This window comes from Vipera ursinii (assembly GCF_947247035.1).
Source record: "Vipera ursinii genome assembly, chromosome: 11".
NCBI lineage: Eukaryota > Metazoa > Chordata > Lepidosauria > Squamata > Viperidae > Vipera > Vipera ursinii.
Window position 1 is genome coordinate 19,639,832 of NC_139524.1, and position 22,702 is coordinate 19,662,533.

Genomic DNA, 22,702 nt, shown 5'->3' on the forward strand with positions numbered 1-22,702 from the left:
AGTTCTCGATTTACAACTGGTTGCTTAGTGAGTGTTCATAGTTACAAAGGGCCTTCCTGGGGCTGCTTACAACCCAGGTTTGAAGTGCTGATAGCCACCCCCAGTCACGTGATTGTGTATTTGGCAACTGGCCTGCATTTATGGCTGGCTGTAGCCATAACCCTGATTTATAAAGGTTTCACCAGAAACTGGTGTTAAATTTCTGGTTTGGGGATGGGGGGGAAGCCCACTGCAGAGAACAGATTTGCTGAATGACTGCTGCGTTTGATGATCACCATTGGGGGGGAAAAAATTGGGACCCAGTCGTGGTGACCCACTTAATGACTAATTCCAGGCTCAATGATGATCGTAGGTCAAGAACTAACTCACGTTCCTTCCCTCCCCACCACCTTTTCTTCGAATTCGAAAGCGACAGAAACAATCCCAGACAAAGAGGGAGGGTTGATTTTTATTAAGCCTCATTTATTTGCATTTTCATAATTGCGGCAGGTGGAAGGGGGTCTCCCTGTCAGTCAGCGCTGCTGTGTTTAGGTAGATCCTTAGGAACATCAAAACTTTAGATCAGGGGCGTCCAATTTGAAGACTCGTGGACTTCAACTCCCAGAATTCCCCAGCCAGCCATTTTCCCCCATGCTGGCTGGGGAATTCTGGGGGTTGAAGTCCATTACTCTTAAATGTTGCCTAGGATGGACACCTCTGCTTTAGTCTCTTCCAAAAGCATTAAAAAAATGGGATTTCTCTCTCTATGTCACAGAATTCCACTTTCCCGAGGGCCTAATTCACTTTTCCTTAGAAAAGGTCAAGCATGTTTGACTTTTAAAATACACTTTTTGGGGAAAGATCAGCCAGAATTAAACAGGAAGGCACCCCCCCCCAAAAGCACCAGAATTGAAAGGAGGGACCTTCTGCCGTGGTGAAACACATCTTTAGTTTTGCTGACCGGCCTAAGAAAATCACACACCCATGGTAAAATATAGCATAGTCACCTTCCGGCACGCAGCAGCTAAAATCTACTCGACAGTATCAAAAGTTGTGGAGTTTTTTTATTATTATTTTTACACAATTCAATTACAGCAACCGCCTCCTTCAGCTCAAGCAGCCCTCTTGCTATTAAACGTACAAAAATAACCATCTCTGTTTTGCAAAGTTATAAAAACTTCACCGTGGAAAGTACCTGCTTTGAAAAAGAGTTAAGATACAAGGGCTGCTCACTGGTGTTGTGGGAGGAATCCCCCACCCCTACTTTAATTTCACAAGCTCCATCGAGTTGGCAGAAGATACAAGAGCCAGGTTGACCACCAGACCATTCCTGGTCTCCAAGCAGCCGGTTCTTGCTTCTCAAGTCTACGATGGGCATTAAAACGTTCCCGAGAGAAGCTCTATTACCTTCTGGAACTCCCTCACAATTCCTTTCCTGGGGAAAAGGACTCTTTCGCCCTGTCCAGGGTGAAGACCAAGGAGCAGCCATCCACCCACCTCAATCAACCAAGCTATCTAATCTCCATATAACCACGTGGCACACGAAGGCACTGGCAGAGCTACTGCAACTAGGGGATCAGTCTGAGAAGTTCTGAGAGTTGGGCCATCACACCCGGACGACACAGAAGGCCCAATTTGTGGCCCAGAAAAAGGATGGGATTGATGGAGGCTTCAGAGCTTGCTAAGCCACACAACGTCTAGCACAGGGTTTCCAAGTGCGTAGACGTCAACTCCCAGAATCCCTGGGAAGTTGGCTGGGGAATTCTGGAAGTTGAAGTCCACGGGTCTTAAAAGTTGCATGGTTGGGAAGCCCCGTTTTAGAAGTCTTCACCGGCACATCCCATGGGGAAAAGACCATTTAGACCAGGGCTCTTCAAACTTGGCCCTTTTATGACTTGTGGGCTTCAACTCCCAGAATTCCTGAACTGGCCATGCTGACTGAGGAATTCTGGGAGTTGAAGCCCACAAGTCATAAAAGGACCAAGTTTGAAGAGCCCCTGATTGAGACCATCTGAAAGGTCAACAGGTTCCCAAGGCTGAATCACTCGTAACTTCCCTTCATTTCTGATCACCATATTCACTGCAAAGAGGTATTTTCACTTAAGACGAATTAAGATTCTATGGTCCAAGACCCCCCATGTCAGGTTCCCCTGCTAAGCACGATGCCTTAACAGTAAATAATGCTTATTTCACGAGCATTCCCTGCCCAATCAGCTTAGCAGATCTACTGACATGAGCAATCACAGGTCCACCTAACTGTAGTTAACCTATGTCTGCTTCACACACTACCGTCACACAAAGCCATTTTCCTCCCATTTCATCAGGGCAACTGTTTTAAAGGCAAAGTTCTGCCATACCACAAGGGTTAAAAAAAGAGAAAGGAAAGTCACGTTACAAAAATGCACAATGAAAAAATTCCTGTAAAAAGAGGGTCAGGCATACATACAATACACATTTCAAAAGTTAATCACCTTACATAGTTACTGGGTTTTGTTTTGTTTTTTTGCAAAATATATATACTCATCCCACTTTCCTTAGCAAAATTCGATACATCTGAAATGCCGTTAAGTAGAGAATCCCTAAGAAAGTCACCGTAATAAAAAGGAATTGATTTCCCCTACCCCTACGAAACATCCTGGATGGAAGGAACTCAACAGTAAGAAAATTAAACTTCTGCTCCCTTGAAGATGGTTTAAGATGATTCAGAGACTTCGCTTATGTCATTAATGTCCTTGAATGATCAACAGCCGGGGGACCAACTGCAGAAACAGTTGGGGGTGGGAGGGGAGGAGAACATAACAGACTTGATAATGGGACCCCCAATTCAACAACGGTCAGACAGATTGCAAATGGTAGGCTTGATCCCCAGGTTGCCCCGCACAGCGCATGTTAAAAGGTCTATTTTGTGGGGAAGGGGATCAAACAGGACCCAATCTTTCCTTGTCCCAAACAGCAGAACTGTGGCTATGTGCTATATGTCTCCTGTTGGACCAGCACCAGTACCTAAAATATTTGAGGGTGGTCCTCTTCTCCCAATGCAGCTGAACACAAGACATTTTCCAGAGAGCTATCCATCTCCCAAAACAGAGGAGGTTTCCGTGGCCTCCTGACTAGGCCTTGAAGCCATCTTCCCAGTACAGGATGGCAGTGGTGACTCATCTTTCAAAACACCCTTCTGCCTGCTCAGACAAGACAGGTGACCAGGTGCCCCTGGTGTGTCCAGATTGCCCCAAATCCTCCTAAAATTCCCCCCCCATGCTACACACTACCCCTCGGATCCTACAATCACGACACCTTTGGGGCCCTTAAAGAATTCTACCAACATCTTGGTTGAATTCAACCTAAATTGGTGTTTCTCAATCTCCGCAACGTGAAGATGGGTGCCCTTCACCCCGCAGCATTCTCCAGCCATTCTGGGAGTTGAAATCCACCATCCTAAAGTAGCCAAGGTTGAGAAACACTGAACTACATTGGAAAAAAAAAGTCCCTTACTATATATATATAAAAAACACATATTTCCTTCCAAGAATGATAATTCTAACCAAGCCCATTCATGGCCCATTCACAGTCAGTTAATACTCAACAATTTGTCAGTTAAGTTTTCTTTTCTTGGCTAGAGGATAATAAATCTTTAAAGCACCTCCAGAAATCGCTATGAAGGAAAGTGGAAACGGGCTACATCAAGAGGCAGAATGTTAGCTTATCAAATGAATGTAACTGAATTCCAGGCAAATATTAACGTCAATGCAAGAAAAGGCACTTTTAAGGCTAGTGTTAAAAAAATGTTGTTTTTGCATACATGCTGATAGAACGGTCTCAAACTACAATGTCTGGAGCCAATATGGGCAGTTTTTCTATTTATCCTTTAACCAGGTTAAAGCCGTAAGATTTTTCCAACTAGTTTTTTCTTGTTTCTTGATTTTAATCAGCTAAGAGACACCAACCGTCACACCAGCATCAACTCATTGGCAGCAGACGCAATTCTGGAGGCAGATTTTTGTAAACTACAAGGCAATCTCAAACCCTAAATAAATAAATAAGAGAGCTGGGCCAAACGTAACAATTGATGATCAAAAGGGAGGCATAAAGTTAAATTTAATTTCCTTGAATGGAACTGTAAAAGTTCTGGCTGAAATTCACAGCAATGTGAACTTTTAAAATCATCGTGAGACTGGTCTTACCACCTGAGGGGGGAAATATATATATATATATATATATATTGCTCTAGTATTTTCCACTGGTTAGTCACCCCGCAAATCTCTCTCATTTTGTTTTCTTTGCTATTTCTCTTCCTTCATTCCCGCTTGTCAAGCTGCAGGCTTCAGCTGTCAACTCAAACAGAGGAGCCTCACAGAGAGAAACAAAGCACAATCATCAAGCCGAACCTTCAGTGTGTATCAGGAGGGTGAATCAACTTCAAAAAGCACGAGTCCCATCAGCAGGAAGAATCACAGGTGAAACAAGAACAAGACGATCAACGGATGGGTTGCGACGTTAAAACAAAACCAAACCAAAAATAATAACCTGTGCATTATGAAAACATGAGGATTTTGCCTTTAAATACTTTGTGCAAAAACATCAACAAGGTCTATAAAGTTAGGACAGCTTCCGGCTTAGCAGTGTCGTGTTAAGACCGCCGTTTCTTCCCTTTTCGCTGGCTCCTAGGATTAGTCTTCGTTGGCAAGGGTCTCGGTGGACAACCAGATTTTGGCACCGCTCAAGAATTTGCTCAGGGGCGTGCCCAGGATGCTGCGCCGACAGAGGTTGCCCACGGGGGAGAATGGAAAAGCGGACGAGAGAAAGTCAGGCATGGTGGAGCCGTCACTGAGGCCGTGGGCTCGGAAGTACAGGCGACTCTGGTCCTGCTCAGGTGCGTTGGCCAACAGCGGGGGATTGCCGTTGTGTTGCCTCAAGCTCCGGTTCAAGGTTTCCACCTCGTCGGCCAACAGAGAAATTTTGTGAAAGGCTGTGATGAAACCCCCATGGTTGATCTGGGCCTCGGGGATCCAGCGGAAGTAGCAGAGTTTCCAGAGCTTGATCTGTGTCCCGGAGAGGCGGGGTAGGATCACACCGTGAAGGTCCGCTGGCTTGGAGAACCAGTCTCGGAAATACTGCTCCATGCCGTTGGTAGTGTTGTCCATGTGATGAAGGAAGTCGGGTTTCAGTTTGAGGATCAGGGAGTTTCTCCTGGGGAAGAAGTCCTGTTCGTTGATGATTCCGTTCTTGAGGGAAGATGGGAGACCTCTGAGGGTTGAGCTGTAGTTCTTCTAGGGAGTGAAAGGTGGAATAAGTTTAAGTTTCTCATTGTTCATTGCACCGGATTAAGGTTGATTCTGGTTAACTGAATCAAGAAGCAAAATTAAGGCAACTAAAGATATGACCTCTGGCTATCTAGTCTTGATTCTGCATGTCCACTGCAGGACCCCAAGGAAAGACCTCCAATAACATATTGGGGATCCCATATGGCTGTGAAAGATTAGGGGAAGCAGGCAGGGAAGGCCAGATTCATTTGGTCTTAGGAGAGGCAGACCATGGACAACAGTGTCGGCTGGCTGGGGAATTCTGGGAGTTGAAGTCCACATGTCTTAAAGCTGCCAAGGTTGAGAATCACTGCCATAGAGAGTCAGGAAAAGATATACAAGCAGCGATGGGTGAAACATGGCTAAAGCCTGCTACAGGCAGACAATATTCCGAAGAGGCTCAGAAAGACACCTCTCCAATTCACAGAAGCATAAGAGGGAGGAAGGTCCAGCACAATCAGACTTGCAAGGTTGTTATGACAGCCAACCTCAATCAAAATAATTCAGCCTTCCCGTGGAGTTGGCTCTTCTGATCTGAGGCCCACACAGAGCAGCCCAGATATGGGGTGGGGTGTGTGTGTGTGGGGGGGGGATTATAGGACGGAAATGCTTCAAAGAGACTTTGCCTTAATTGGTGTCTCATAAGTTGGTTCCACTGCCCCGTTCTTACCTTGGATCGTTTAAAGCTTTTCACGGTTCCATTGCACACACAGGGTGTGCTCTTCCCAATGTACAGGGGGTTGTGAAAGAGCAGGCAATCCCGCGCTGTGAGCTGAAGGGACCAATCCCAAACGGAAGGAAATCTCAGCCCTTTCTCATCACCCAGCTGAATATTTTTGCTGATGGCAAATTCCTGGAAGCAGACAAACGAAAGGATGTTCAAAGAAGCAACCAAGAGCTTCCTTGAGATTCATTTCTACTCTAAGACCGATAAAGGTTAAAAATCAAAGTCCAGCATCGTCACAATTCTACAGCACAAAAGGTTCTGTGCCTCACACTACCCTTTCCTTTGAAGGGTGAACTACGCAATGAAAAAGCTCTACTGAAGTACAACACGACTGCTCAGAAACAACCATCAGAACTGTACTACTACCATGACAGATACTCTCCTGACTCCAGCTAAGATCAGGCGCTTCACACATTTCAGTGGTGCCCCATGGTTTGACCCTCAAGTGTCCTTCTTAAACTGGCCGGTCGTAGGTGGCACCCACCGTGCTTTGCTTTACTCTCTGATGTGGAGAATTGAAGAGGAAAGTACCAAACAGTGAGATCCGTGTGCTGTCGTACAATATGGTCAAGTACGCTTCAGAGAACTCAAAGGCCGATGGGTACTGCTCAAGCAGCTGCCAGACACAGTCAAGGAACATCAGGAACAAAGGAGACTAGAGGGAGAAGGAGACAGACAGAGGTTAGACCTCTGGGGTGGCCTAAATTGATTACAAAGCAAATGAAAGCTCCCTCAAGTTGAGTTCAACTCTAATGACTTTATGGACTCAGCCATGAGTTGGCTTCCTGTGGTCTTTTTAATGATGTCCTTTCAGACTTCCAAGTGTCCCCAACAGCTGTGGGATTTGGTTTCCATCCAAGTGTGAAGCAGGTTTGGCGCTTCATGTGTTGTTGTTTTTTAGCGGGAAGATCAAGAAAGATTCACTAAGTTCCACCATTAAATGTCTTGATCCAAGCATCTTTGCACTAATCCACCAGGCATTTGCCTGGACTCACAAGAGCTCAAGCTGTGATCAGGATGGTCAATGTACACTGACTCTGTGCCCCTTGCCCACTCTCCCCTGTTGAATTAAATAATCACTGAAATACCTTTTCTGGGTGGAGAAATGCCCAGCTAACCGCCCCTACATATTTCTTCAACTTGGGACTTTTTTCATCCTGTTACCTCTTTGTCAGATTTCTTCAAATGATTGCACCTGTCCAGAAATGGGTGTCCTGCCATGACCCACTCCTTCTGAATCAGGCTTTGAAATCCAGCGATGGTCCGAAAATGGGGATCCAACATCACTTGGATAAGAGATGCCACACAGCAGCTTAGGTCTCGCCCTTCTTCCTCTGTGGAAGGAAGGAAGGATGTGTTTTTAACACAAAGCTGCTTTCCTGTGTAGTATAACTTAACCAGAGCCCCCCTGCTCAACAAGTGACCTTCTAGAAATGTAAACATTCATTACAGAGTATCAAGTTTCATGAACATTCATCGAAACCAGCTTCAAATTTATCAAAACGTCAACCGTATGCAATCAATCTGGTTTAACGTGCCTCTGTATGAGAGGAATGCTAGGAAGAGGCTGGATGAGAGAAGAAGAGTTCTGTTTATGGCATGGAGTAAAGATAAGTCTATGGGAAAGAACTGGGAGAATTAATTCTAACCATGGTGTCAAGACTCCCCTAAGTAATTATTTTTGTTACAAATGCTTAACATAAGGGTTTTGCATGAGCATCAACAGGATTTCTCAAAACAGACTAGTTTACCTTGTAATATTACTGAAACGTGTTTGCTGTCCAGCATGTAGACCAGTTCTGCAGAATGCTTCAGGAAGATTCTAGATCAAGAGATGCCAAAATCTAGATCATCTTAGATGAATGTACAGGTTAATTATCATACCAAATTTCCAGAAAGCTTAGCTTTAATGCCTGGCAACGCTGCTTGCCCCAGAAAGAGATTTGTGTTTTCAGAATTAGGGTCTTCTACCACAGATGTAGATAAGATTCTTTCTAAGGATCATTTGTAAGTCATAGTAACTTTAATCTTTAACTGAGGTTGTTTTTAAGGGAAGTGGTCCTCCAGTTTTCCTACCTCACGTACTCCAGCCAACGTGAATTATCCAGCAAAGAAAGCCACTTCTCCTCGGTGTCTTCAAAAGGCTCTGAGACAAAGAGATAAGTTATTTTCAAGAATGTCTTCTCATTGCAGACCAGCATTATAGGGTGATGTGATTCTCTTTGAAAAACAGACCGAACGCAGCAGTTCCACGTTGCTTAACCAGGATTAAGAGGAGAAATGGGCACATTTCTTTAAGGTATGCGCATGAATTCTTCCAGAACCTTCTACTAAGCCTATAACTGGCCCTACCAAAAAATATGGCAAATATTAGATTAATTCTCCTCCCAAAGTAATGCTGCGTATATTTAAAGATTTAGGCCAAGATGGGACATTCATTGCCCAGATGACATGAAAGGAAGTGGAAATGATCCTGCAACCTTCCCGCACTTACGTTCTCTAGGACTTGAGAATTAAAAATAATCCGGAGTATATATTTAGAAACACAGAAGAAGCCTTATCTCAAGACTTAATACGATTAGAGAGCGGTTGCTACCAGATGCTCAGTGTTATTTAAGTAATCCTTTTTGGACTCGTCTTGGAGAAGTTAATATGTTTTACATGGAATCTGCTTGTCTCAGATTGTCCGCCTCTTTGGCAATTTCAAGAACCAACCCTGGTTTGGAAGACGTTACCATTCACACATAACTGCTTCAGTTTCAGGAAAGCCGCCTGGATTTCGTGGACATTTGGCAGGCATTTATCTAAGTCAGACTTGTAAACGTCACTCCTCTGTGGATGACTTCTGGTGACAGCATTGCAAATCCTAAAAGAAAAAGAAGAGAAATGGTACTGAGGGCGTTTTTAGAAGTGTCTCGTGACAGCTTCACCCCACAGCTGGCCCCCCAAAGTCCCTTCTCAGCCTGGTGTGCAGCTGCAAGCTCCTCTCTCCCTCCCCACGCTGTATCCTGTGGGCAAGGGCACACCCAACCACAGCCTCAAAAAATACTCCTCTAGGAAGCACCAGACGGCCCCAGCAGAGGGTGGCTAAGAGAAGTGACACCATCCCATCATACTTCAGAGCTCTGAGTCAACTGCCTGGCCTTTCTATGGAGGCTTGATAATATGAAACAAGGTTAAATGATTTATAAGGACATCCCTTGAAACTTAATAAGCCAATTCTCCTAAATCTGATGTTCTAACAATCCATCCACTCATCCATCCATCCATCCATCCACCCACCCACTCATCCATCCATCCATCCATTCACCAATGGAGTTCCTTGCAATATCTGCAATTTTCACCACTGGCTATCTGGAGGGAGATGGTGCTTTAAGAGGACCCTGTTGAGCAGAAAGCCAAAGGAACACAGAATCATCAGCCTGGAAGGGACCTTGGAGGCAGGAGATCTTCCACCATCCTGGTCAATGGTTGGCCTCGGCTTTTATTTTGTCTCTCTGCTTTCTCGGCTTGGGCAAGAAAGTTAGGTTGAAAACAAGGCGAATGGAAGCAGGCCAGCGCAATCCCTACCGTTGGTCTATTTTTCGCTGCTGCAGGCTGTCCTTGATATGGGCCACCCTCACCAGAGCATTCCCATTGGAATGGTTCCAACACCACATCTAGGAAACCAAGGTAGATTTTTTAGGTGGGTGGTAGGTTCCACACATTATTGTATAATGAAATTCAGCAGCGTCTTAAAAACTTTGTTTTCAACTGATTGTAACAGTGAAATGATTCAAAAAGTTAAGCTGGCTGGGGAATTCTGGGAGCTGAGGTCTACCCATCTTCAAGCTGCCAAGATTGAGGAACCCTAATCTATGGTGTCAAAACAGCAAGAATCTGACTGCATCCTTTCCAACTAACAGATTTCATAAGCGTATGCCTTTTAATAAAATTTGTCAGAAAAGGTGCTAGCAAACTTCTGACTTTTACTTTTTGGGGGGGGGGGGTATCCCAACACGGAGGCTTGCCAAAAAGAAGACAAACCCATCAAACCAGCCTCCATTTCTTTCACCACCCTCCCGTCTGTCCCTCCCTTTTTACACTTGAGAAAGAAAGGGCCACCACATCAGCTTCACGCTTACCGGCATCCGTCGTCCGGTGAAAGCGTAAGAATACAGCTTCAGATCTTGATCCGCCAGAGAGGAGGGGACCACAAAATATTCTGGAAGACTTCGGAAAGAAAACAGAAAAATAAAACACCCATCTTTGGAAGCGTGAAGTCAGTCATTGGAATTCCCACCCAAGATCTTAAAAATACGGAGCCTCAGAAGACGTCTGAGCCATCCACACACACACTTTCTCCTTCTGAGTAAAGATCGGTGGTCATCTCATGGGAAGAGCAGGTGATGTCCTACATTTCCCACAGGTCTTGCCACTTTCTTAGAGAGATTTACCTGGTGGATATCATGTAACCTTCATTGACCGAACACACACGCCATTCGGATGCTCCCGTCCTCTTGATCTCTCTGTCCCAGTCGGAGAAAGTTTCAAACAAGGGGGTCTGATAACGACCACCCCCGCCTCCTCCAGGGTCTATTCCATTCACCTTTTTTGCTGGAAGAAACAAAGCAAGGATGGTATTTTCATTTCAGAGTGGAAGCGCGCAGAGGCAAGGGATTTTAGAAGAAAAACAGAGTGTGGTCAACATTCAATGTGGCTATTTCTAAGAGAGGAAAAAACTGAACTGAAATACTGTGAACCACAGTGAGGTTTTTGTTTTTTTAACTGCGGTGATCACTAGGCTAAGTTTCCGTAATTCTCCAGCTGTTGTCTCCTGGTCTGGGGCTACGGCCGTTTTGTGTTTCTGCAGGGGTCAGTTTGTCCACCGGCTATTCTGCTGCCTGAGTGCCACTCGAAAGTTTTTGATAGGACAAAACGTCTCCCGTAGCTTCGTGGGAGAACCAGTATGGCTTATGTTAAAAGTTGGGATGGACCCGTTTCCCCCACTTCTTCTACAATATCTGCGTCTAATACAGAATGAGTGAGATTCAAATCCCATCGTTCCTAAGCTTCAGAGATTATTCAATAAAGCAGTTCTAGAAGGAATAAAACTTGCATCTTCCCCAAAGACATTTCTAGAAAATTGAACGGATAGGTGGGCCGCTAAATGGAGACGGTTGCCACCCAACTCAGCAGGAACAGCCAAGATCTGGGCAGAAAGCAACTGAGCCATCTAGCAAGAACCTGGAGTACCCTCAGTGGGACACCAGGAGAGAAGCCCATCACCAGGGGAAGAGCCTATTCAGATGTCCAATGAGCGAAGGCATATAAACGGAAAGGACTCATACATCTGAGACTAGAAAAGGTCCCAAAACTCCTCTGGATAGTTGGATTCTCACTGACGATGTGACCTGGTTGGACCATGAAACATCTGCAAGAAAGCCACCAAACTCAGAGAGCACCAGAACTCAACCCTGAGCTACTCATGGATTCTCTTCTGTTAAATCTTCCCCTGCATTACTTTGATCAAACCTGATGAATATGGAAAGAACAATATACATGGGCCAAGACCTCGGGGCTTCTCGAACCATCAGATAACTCGGACAGAAGTTAATATCCAGGATCCAATTTAAAAAGCCCACCCCCTCCCCCCAGCCCCGGCATCTCAAAGGCCTCCATTACCTGGATTGTGGTATTTCTTGCCCACATATTCAAATGCAAAAAGCAGCTGGAGGTCTGCGGGTTGCGAGTAGTGTGCTATTGCAAGACACACCTGAAGGTGGAGGAAGAAAAAGGGAAACAATCTTCAGATGGGAACAAGCAATCCAGAACCCCTTAACAAATATTTTTATTGAGAAATTACGAAGAAGGGGCAGAAAGACAACCACTTAGAAATGTGCTGCCTCCAAGGATGCCTGCAACTTTGATTTCCTTCCCTACGTTCCCCCCCCCCGCCCCAAAATGTCTAATTTGTTAGCTGTTGATGCCTACAAAGAGCAACTGCACACAGTGACGCCTTTGTCGTGGGTTTTAATGGATGCCACTTCTTATTAGTGGCCAGGCTGCCAATGGCTTCCATTGTATGTCGCGGAAAAGGAAAAAGGTCAACATTTTTTCTGTCTAGCGGGAGAAAATATTTCACAAATTAATCATGTTCTCGTTTTCAGAAGTCCTTAGGGTGCAAAAAAAGGGAACCTTTGAAAAATCTTGGGTGGAAACTGACCACTTCAACTTTCAGTTCCTACTTTCTGAGAATCAGGGTTGGTTTTTTGTTTTTGGGTGGGGGGGATCATTCCTACAGGAGACCCAAGGAAAGATTGTGCTTTGTGTACAACTACAAGGGATAAACCAAGAGGGGAAACTAATTCTGACCGAACGGTTCTTATTCTCCTCCAAGAAACGTGAAACTCAGCTGAGCCATCAAACCGAAGCCCACGGTCCTCCCGGTTCTCTCAAGCAAGAGTCACTTCTGAATCCTGCCTGAAGGAAATAATTTCCTGCCAAGTAGCTGGTTGAATTCTTCAAGGGTCTTGCTCACAAGCCCAGCTGCCCTCCCTCCCTTTCCTCCCCCACCCGCCTGACTCAATAATCACTTGACAGCAAAATCAACTGAACCAGAGCCAGCAGTGTTTCCATCTCCTCTTTGGTGTCTACCAATCCACTTATTCAGATCAAGTAGGCCTATATGTCAATCAAGATGGGCAAAAGGGTTGAGTTTTCAGGGTAAGATTTGGGGTCATTGTTCAAGTATAGCAATAATCGTGGTCTCACTTCCCAAAGTTTTTCTATTCCCGTTCCTCGAACATCTTGAAAAGAGCCAGAAAAATTCAGCCACAATTATCCAGGTGATGACACAACATCAAGAAATGGCCTTGCAGAAGGTTGAGAAGCTCAACAGCATCCCCACCGTCCCAGTAGTTGCCCCCCTCTGCCCCCCAAAGACATATTCTTCCTCCAAAGGAAACGTGGAAAGGTTTTAACCTGTTTAGAGGAAGTAACCACATGAAAACAGCAATAGAGTGGAAGGGCCTGGAATTGCTTCTTCTGTAGTACTAACCACATAGACGCCTACAGATAGTAACTCACGGACTGCCTTTTTCCTCTTTTTTTTTTTGGAAAAGAAAAGGTGAAGCAAGAATGAACAGACTCAGCTGGAAAAGATAAAACATTCCTGATCTCTCTCCAGAGAAATAAGCATTCTCTTTTCTCCTCCTTGGCCAACCAGAAGTGGGCTCAAAACCACAACCGTGATACTCGGCTTTCAACCGGGTTTATGAATCCTGGAACCTGAGTAGCATCAACAACACCCAGGGTTAAAGGGAACTGGAGCAAGCTGAGATGACGACTCCGGCATGGGCCTAATCTTCCAGCTAAAAATATACCGCGGCCAATTGGCAATGCTCCTTTCAAGCTGTTCCTCAAGCAGATGCCCATAAAGCAGGATCAGAGCCATGTTGATCTGATTCTGACAGCTAAAAAATCAGCCTTGTGCTGGAAAAAATAACAAGAGCCAAAAGCTTCTAAGAACAAGGAAGATGTCTTGGAGGATTAGAGAAGAATCAAAGCCTACTATTTATATGTTCCCTCAGATGAAAAAATTATGCATTTCCTGTACCAATTAAAGGAAATACCAAGGAAATACCATCTTGGGAACTGCCAGTACTTACCTCTCTGCCAAGCTAGTCAACCCATGGGTATATCTAACTAATCTTGACGTGGGAAACAATCCCTGGATGTGGCGCTTGGCTTTTGCACAGATTTTTTAAGCTAATCATCCACCATGTTAGAAATATTTCTCACTCCTCGTTACCATCTTTCATTCCCGTGTTGGTTTGCGTGCAAGTTCATAGGTACACGATTGGTGCAAAAGCACCCGAAGCAACACACTCCAAATTATTTGCACTGTACGGGTTGTGAGTTTAAAACTCTACTAACGTCAGCCAGTGTCAACATTTGGAACCACCAATGTGAGGAACACACTGAAAAGTCCCTTTGTGTTCTATGCTTCCATTTTGTGGGGAGAAAAAGAAAAAAAAAATCTATTTTAGACCACTAAATAAGATCAACTCAGTCCACGTCTGTTTCAGGATGTTAGATATTTACAGTTTCCACCAGCTGGAGAGGAAAAAAAAACACCCGTGCTTAAACACACAGCTGTATGAGAAATTTAAACCCAGGTGCCAACTAGCGGCACATGTAACACTCAATGGTCTTCTTGTTCCATTTTTTTTTCTTTTTTAACCCAAGCCCAAACGTTCATTTGGGAGGTTTTATATACGTGCGGAAGGTTGAACCATCTGTCAGGAAAATTCTTGACTCCAACCAACCAGAAGCTACATGTGAAATTTTCAGATCTGCTTCTTTGAGGAAAAGTGGATGAAAGGACACCTTATGCAGATTTGCTGATTATTTATTAAATTCCTATTATTTGATGAGTGGATTCAATTCTTCTTCTTCCTGCCATTAATAGTTTGCAAAAATTTCCTTCGTTCAATAGCTCCCTCTGCCCATGATCTCAACTCTTAAATATTCAAGACACACACGTACCTTTTTGGCACTTTCCGATCCAGCTTCATCAAAACGAAACCGGACAATCCGAAAGTCTTTGCAGTAAATAATTAATTCCGTTGGATTAAACTTCAGCTTTTGATTGGGGCCCAGGACTTTCTGCTTCCTCTTGGTATCATTCACTGCAAGAAAGGAGGGAAGAGGCAGGAGAGATTATAAGCTTAAAACAAAGGGTCACGTTTTGAAGCGCGGTTTTGCTGGTGTGCCAAATATTGCTTCTCAACTTGCCCACAAACTTGGGGGGAGGGGAGAGGTTTGGAATGCAGACTTCAAAGATTAAGAAGCCAGACCGTGAGACTCAAGGTCATTATACCAGGTGTCTGGCCAGACCTAGAGATGCTTTCTCATAACAATATTTTTTCTACTTGATTGGGCAACATGACCTGACCTAGAGGGAGGAGGCAGAATTCAATGCTTTTACTATTGGGGTTTGGGAGGGAGGGGTCTTGCCAGAGCTGGTTTTGCTTTCATTAGTGCTGAAGTGACGTACTCCATAAAGTTTTACATTAAGAGATCGGAATGTCTCGACGGTCTTTCTTGGTTGGGTTTGACAGTTGAAACCTTGACACAACGCATATGAAACGCAGGCCTCATGAAGCCTATTAATATGCATTTTTGTTTCTGCAGTTGACCAACTGCGCTCAATTCCTAATTAGCGGAGAGGCTTAGCAACTCCTCTGGCCATTACCTGTGACGATTTGCTCTACACCTGTCAAGGCAACATCGTGTTCTCCTAGGAGGAGGTTTCTGTATTGGAACTTCTGAAACAGAAGAGATGCAATCAAGATAAAACAGATGAACTATGTTAATTTTAGTTGTGTCTTGCTGCACAAAGGACAAAATTAGCATTGTTTTGGATTTTTTTAAGGGGGGGGCAGGGAGAACAATGCTATTAGATGTTCAGAGTCACCTTATAGGGAAGATGGGCATTATAAAACAAATTAATAAATAAAAACAAAACGGTTTATATGGAGGAAGTCCTTGACTAATGAAGTGACTTATGTCTGTTTTTGACACTTAGGACCATGGCAGCATCCCCATCCCCAGGGTCACATGATCAAAATTTACACACTTGGCATCCGATAAATACGACGGTTTCAGCATCCCGTGTGTGTGTGTGTGTGTGTGGTGTGTGATCCCCTTTTGTGACCTTCTGACAAACAAAGTCAGTGGAGAAGCCAGACTCACTACCACGATACTAAGTTAACAACTATGACAAGGAAGGTCATAAAATGGGGCAAAATTCACTTAATTGTCTAATCAGCAACAGAAGTGAACTTGAGGACTATCTGTGGTTCACAGTGTCACAAGTATTATAACTTAAATTTCAAGAAAAAACTCGTGGCCCACCCCTGATTCCTAGCCGTTTGGACTCGCAACTAATGTGACCAGCATTTAATGCAGCTGTCCAGATATTGTCGGACTCCAAATTCCTTTTGTTCCATTCTTATTTATACTAAAAAAGGACTTCTTTAACTTTAGCATCCATATCCGTATTCCCAAGTTTTGTAAGGTATTTCTGAAAAAATAACCTATACAGAATCCCAGGGCTACAAGGCACCTTGGAGGTCTTCTAGTCCAACCCCCAGCCCCAGGGGCTTGTACACATATTAAAGTTCCCTCTTCTTTTTTTTTTTAAAGATAGTGCTTGCTTGCTTTTCCTCCCCCCCCAACGCCCCGCCCAAAAAACCCCTAAATAACTATCTGCCTTCGCTACACTTCCAAAGAGGAAATTCAGGGGAAAGAGGTACGTACGCCAGAGAGCTGAACTTGCAAAATCTGGATATTTTTTCACTGGGTTATTCCCTGCACTATATTGCAAAATGAGAATTGCACAGCAGGGCCGAAAGCTGAGTTCAAAGAGGTTTCCTCTAGTTGTCTACGAGAGGAAACGTCCCGGCCACGTGTGGGGATTCCACACAGGGGTCTTACGAAAGAGAACGGGGAAACCCCCCAACCCAACCAGAGCTGCCAAGTTAAACTCAAAGGTGCTTTTTTGTCCAAAAGGCAACTGGACTTTCTTGGGATTTGTTTTTTTTCCTTGAAGACGTTTCGCTTCTCATCCAAGAAGCTTCTTCAGTTCTGGCTGAAGACCCTTGGACTAGAAAACCTGCATGGTCTCTTGTAGCCCTAGGATTCTACGCCGTTCTTCAGTTCTGACTGAAGAAGCTTCTTGGATGAGAAGCAAAACGTCTTCGAGGGAAAAAAACAAAACCCCAAGAAAAGTCCAGTTGCCTTTTGGACAAAAAAGCACCTTTGGGACAACCGTGAGCTGGAGGCTGGAGACATTTTGCCAAGTTAATCCAGAGTTTCCGCGCACTCCAAACCAACCTGAAGAGGGATGGTGTCATCTGTAATGAAGGATATCTTGAAGTTGCTGCAGACCAGCTTTCCCCAGAGGTCATATTGGCTTGTATCTGTTGCGATGCATTTCCTCACAAAGTTCACTTCATTCACCACAATTTCCCCTGAAGAGAGAAAAGAAAGCTGGTGGAATCCCTGCACGAAATCTTCAACGAAATCAGCGGTTATTAATTGCTTTGTGCCGTGGGACCTTGGATGAAACCTATGGACTTCTTTTTGCAAAAATTGTGGAAAACTGAATAAAGGGGCTCTTCCCTTATCCTCCATTTTAGAAGTTCACAGACCCTCTGAGATCCACCCACGGATCTCCAAGAAGTCCATGGAGCCAAAGTGAAGAGCCACTGAATTAAATTAGCTGAACCTGTGACTTCAGAAAGTGGTCCGACAAAAACGGTTTGTACAAACTTTGGATTTGATTGAAAAAGGTTCTCTGAAGCGTGAGGGGCGTGAGCACAGCACGTCCTTGTATCTCTTTAATCCAGCTGCATCTTTCCTTGGCTTGTTTTGCTGTTCTCCACAGCTACCTTGGAATTCTAAGAAAAGATGAAGTTACTTTAAAGAGTTACAGAAAGATGCTACATCTGGGTCCTTGTGTCCTTTCGAAACTGAATCTGAAGCACTGACTTGGCCTACTAAAAACATATTTCTGAAAAGCCCAATGAACGCTCTACAGCATAGTCTACTTTTATTGATGGATTTTAAATTATTTATATTAAACTGCCCCAGTTGGACCAATTATGTTTTCAAAGAGAAGAAGTTTTAAAGCTTTTAAGCAATGAAAATCTCACATTTAAAGGGAGGAACTTTGGAATAGCATAAACTCTTTTTGCTGTTGACCCAGCGCTAATGGAACTTCACATCTTCAAGAGAAACTGCAGGTGGCCAATGCTTTCGTTGCAAACCACTTAGAAATAATTAAAATTTCTCCTCGTTCATAAAATGCCAATCCAAAAGAGGAGCCCATTTTTAATACTTTTCTATTCCCCAATCTCAAACTTACAAGGACCAAAAGTGAGAAAATGCTCTTCAAGAAAGAAAGTCTCCATTTGCAGGTATTTGAACATTATGCCTACTCTAAATTTAGCCACAGTCCGGCACCCCTTCTCCTTCCGTTTTTGCAGGCACAAGCCGTTCCAAGCACTGAATGATAAACATGTGCTAATGACTCAAACAGCGATGTCAGAGGCAAAAAGAGAAAAAGCTGCATTTGTTTTCCAAGAACCCAACACCACCCAGCAACACACTTATATCTGCAGAATCCACACCAGAATTAAGAGCCAGCCAAAATCCTAAGGAGAGCCGTGCAAATCAAAGCCACCGATGCCTAGGACAAAGATTTACTGGGAAATCAGAGTTCTGCCTCAGATGCAATTATTAAAAAGAGCAGGCAACATCTGAATTTCATAACACAACAATGTGTTTATTTATTCCTTTGGATTTAGTCGATGGGGCATTCTTCAAAGAAAAGGAAACGATTTATCTGGGCAAAGAGATGGGGCTTTGCAAGGAGAGATGCTTCCAGTCTTAGTTACAATGATCTAACATAGATTTGTCCTCAGTTAACACCCGAATGAGCATTGTGCTTCTCCGACATCAACCAGGAAATTCCAGAAAGGTCTAACACAGGAAATATCAACATGTTACCATCTGACATAAAAAGGCTGGAATGCGGAGCTGGGTAGAGAGGAAAGGGAGGGATAGGGTTGCCTTAAATTGAGGTGGGGCTAACGGTCAGTAAACACAGTTGGTCTTGGGGGTCAAATGAGTCCCAGTTCTCTAAGTTGGTGGGGATCCAAACCCCAGTACTTTTGAACTTCATTGATGTCATTCACACTCACTGCATTGAAGTTTGCATGCTGGAAATGACCTATAAATATGAGTTCCCACCAGGAATGAACGAATCTGCCACTACAGGCAACCGAATTTAGGAATATCACTCTCCAACTCACAGCTACGTCCCCCTCTCCCCTTGTTACGCAAACACATTCCCCATAAAGGCAATGTTTCTCTGAAAAATCTACATCCTCCTTTTAAATTTACGGCCAGCTTAGGATGATCAAGATAAGGTCTCCCGGTCTGTACAAGATTCCTTTGAGATCTTAGCAGGTCACAATCCAGCATCTGCTCCCACCATTCTTACGGCCATTATCAGGAAAGTCCATGGACACAAAATGCTAATAAATCACTGAGCATCAATGCAAGAGAGATACAAGCATGGAAAGCTCAGCACGATTATTCGGTGACAGATTTTGCTCAAGTAACCCAAAAGACACTTCCAAAATTCAAATCTAGGCAAGCATCACTTGGTACAAATGAAAGGCTAAGTCAGTGTTTCTCAGCCTCGGCAACTTGAAGATGGTGGACTTCAGCTCCCAGAATTCCCCAGCCATCTTTAAGATGGTGACTGGGGAATTCTGGGAGTTGAAGTCCACCCATCTTTAAGTTGCTGAGGTTGAGAAACACTGGCTTAGCCTAGGGAATTCTTATTCCTACAGAGCATTCAGAGCAAGAAAGCATTAAGAACAATATCTTCAATACTCAGTGCCTGCTTCTTGGCTCCATAAAGTCATACGTAAAATATCCACGCATCAAGTATTTAAAAAAACAACCCAGAAAAACAGCCAATACATATTGGCGGACATTTGTTAGACCGTCTTTATTTCGTAGCAAGCAGCTTCTCCTCCCGCAATGAGCTTCGGGGGATTTTACAGGAGATAACGGAGCAGCTGGAAAAAAAGGCAATCCCTCTACTTTGCTCTGTCAGGCTCAAGCAGGAGCAATCCTCCTCCTCCATTCCTGTTGGTTATTTGCAGAAATAAAGGTCACAAGCCTGCCAGGCGATTTAATTTTATAGCCAGTGCCAACTGGCAAAGAAATGAATACAGCTCTCCTTTCTTCCTTCGTGAAATTGGGAGAATTCGTCTGCTCAAAAGCAGGAGATCAGTTTGGCGAATACATCCCGAATATATATCGTTTAAAAAAGGACTATTTTTGAAAGGCAGAGGATCTTCGAAGAGCCTGCCCTGGACAGGTGACCTGTTGCAATATTTGGAACAAACAGCCCAGAAGGTACAATGTCCAGGCCGGCAACAGAGAGAAAAAAGGAAGGTTGTGGTTTGAAAAAGGAGCAACAAATGCTGAAAAAATGGAAAACAGGCCCTTAAGGAACAACCTGGATCTTGCAATCTCTTAGAGGCTCAGAAATGTGTTCCGGCAGAAAATCCTGTGGGGTGCAAAGCCTATTCTGAAACCTGTCTGGAATGTTTACCTGGCAGTAGGACAGGCTCCAGTTTCTTAAGCCGAGGTTCCGGAATGATCTTGTCTTCAGCCTGAAAAACAGGAGCAGAAGGGCAAATATGCAACAACACATCGAATCAGCCGAGTCCAGGTAAGTCCTCGACTCGCAGTCATTCCTTTAGTGACCATTTGGAGTCACAACAGCGGAAAAAAACTGACTTAGGACCTGTCCTCACCTGTACAACTTTGGCAGCATCCCCACACAGTCATGTGATCAAAATTTGGGCGCTTGGCAACGGGCATGCATTTATGATGCTTGCTGCATCCCAGGGTCACGTGACGGCCGTCTGCAACCTTCCCAGCCATCTTCCCACAACCAAAGTCAGGGGACGGATTCACTTAACAATAGCCTGATTTACCTAACAACTGCAGGGATTTGCTTAACAAGATGGCAAAAGGGGCCGTAACATTGGGCATAAATTTTTTAATCACCTCCTTGCTTAACCAAAGAAAATTTAGTTCCAATTGTGGTCGTATGTTGAGGTCTACCTGTACTAGGCTGGCTGGGAATTTTGGCTGTTGAAGTCCACCCATCTTAAAGTGACCGGGTTAAGAAACAACTCTAGGAACAGAGCAACAACGAAGTTGAGAAAGCACCATCACCCTGGAGCATTAAGTGACCCGTAAAAGTGGTCAAACCGGTGTGAGCAAGCCTGGTGGTCCACTTTCCTTTGTGCCTGTGAACTCTGTGGTGACGGCACCCCTTCTTTTCAAACCAGTAAACTCCATCCAAATGTTTTTGGATTCAGAGGCTCCCACTGTAAAGCTGGCTGATTTATTGACCCTTAAGGCTCCTTCTTTCATTCTGAAGTACCCTTTCCAAAAATAACTCCCTAGCCTATTAAAATAATTAGCTATTTGCACATTTTGCCCCTGACAATGAAAACAGTGCATTTCTGGAAATGAACAGCCTAGTCGAGGAGTACCTGCATTTTCCAAAGAGGACACCAGGTTGCTTTTAAACCTCATCCCTGTTTGGGCTGACACTCTCATGGCTTTAACCGGGTGGATAATTTAAAGAGGAGCTGCAAATCCAGAAGGCCAAACATGAATCTGCTTCCCAGGGTGTTTATTCTGTTAGGCGACTATGGCAAAGAAAACTCTTCAAGTTGCAAACACACAAAATCTCTGCAAGGCAAACTGTTCGCTCCAAGGTGTGTGTTGATTCCTCTGATCTTATCAACCGAATGGACTATTACCCCCCCCCCTTAACTTCAGATAACCACCTGATGCATTGCTTGCCTTTTCTCCTGGCTAAGCAGCTCCTGAGAAACCAGATTCGCTAACAGGAATAAACCAGCCCTGCTAAAGAAAATCCACGCACATTTTTAGGGGGGTGGGGGGTGTACAAGATGTTAAACGGGAGATCCCTGGGACGGCAGGTGGGCCAGCTGAAGTATCCTTATGGGGCCAAGCCTGGAAATAAAGGGGATCTTCCAGAGAAGCCACCCACCCACCATCCAGGACCAGGCAGGGTGCTCAGGGAGAGGGGCACTCTGGGCTTAGCCCCCGGGGGCTTCCCCATCCCTGCAACTGCAAGACTGCCTGCAATTAAGGCAGGGTGATCTCTGCCCGGAGGGGCAAAGGAACAGGTGTCCTGCCTGGGCTCAGCCTGCCCGGCAGGGGTCTTCCTTTCACAGGGAGCAGGGCAGGGGGGCTCACCTGGCCGAGCAGGTGAGTCACCGCAGCCTCTTGCAACTGCAGCGCAGCCCGGCGGCGGCGCAGGTTTGGGGCGGGAGGGAGGCTTTTAAGAATAGAATAGAGCTGGAAGGGACCTTGGAGGTCTTCTAGTCCAGCCCCCTGCTCAAGCAGGAGAACCTAGAGCCTTTCAGACAATTGACCGTCTAGTGGTCTCTTTAAAGACCTCCCCCCCAGCGATGGGCATGGAGGGGCTCTCCTGCAAAGGGAGCCCTCCCCCGGCGGGCTGCTCGGGTCTGCTCCGCGGGGAGGGGAGGGATAGGGTTAGGGTTGGACTTCGCCAGGTGAGTCTCTCGGACCCGGAGGAGGACGGAGGCAGGCAGGCGGGCGAGGCGACCCCCCCTCCCCGGGCAGCCCCAGGCCTGGAGGGAAGGAGGGAGGGAGAAGGAGCCCGCCCGGGCCAGGCTGCGGAGCCTCGGGGGCTTACCTGCGGCAACAGGTAGGACTTGAAGGTGGCTTTGGGGGCTCGGAGGGAGAACATGACGGCGGCGGCGGAGGCGGCGGGTCCCCAGGCAGGCAGGCCGGCCCTGGTTGCTCTCCCCGGCAGCGCCGGGCGGGGTTGGAGGCCCCACCTCGCTGGGCGGGGCGGCGAGCGAGCCCCACCCCTTCCCGCTCCGCCTCCTCCGGCCGAGGCGGCGGAGCGACTGAACCCTGCTGGAGGGGAAGCGCCTCGGGCTCGCGAAGCCACGCCCCCGACGGGGAGAGGAGGAGTCAGCGCGAGGGCAGAGCCAACGGGGAGCGCGGAGGAGGAGGAGGAGGAGAAAGAAGCTCCGCCTATTCGAGTATC

General features: G+C 45.4%; 1 protein-coding gene across 1 annotated transcript; it reads right to left on the reverse strand.

Moving 5' to 3' along the window:
• Positions 1 to 460: 460 nt before the first annotated feature.
• On the reverse strand, positions 461 to 22,541 carry MTMR10 (myotubularin related protein 10). The gene is made up of 16 exons (XM_083371414.1): positions 22,343 to 22,541; positions 20,189 to 20,249; positions 16,888 to 17,024; positions 15,245 to 15,317; positions 14,536 to 14,678; positions 11,671 to 11,761; positions 10,443 to 10,602; positions 10,131 to 10,218; positions 9,577 to 9,665; positions 8,742 to 8,872; positions 8,083 to 8,152; positions 7,758 to 7,828; positions 7,171 to 7,340; positions 6,491 to 6,661; positions 5,950 to 6,132; positions 461 to 5,246 (listed from the first exon to the last, which is right to left on the reverse strand). The coding sequence occupies exons 1-16, from the start codon at positions 22,394 to 22,396 to the stop codon at positions 4,647 to 4,649; spliced, it is 2,292 nt and encodes a 763-aa protein (XP_083227540.1). The 5' UTR covers positions 22,397 to 22,541; the 3' UTR covers positions 461 to 4,646.
• Between the last annotated feature and the right edge of the window lie 161 nt (positions 22,542 to 22,702).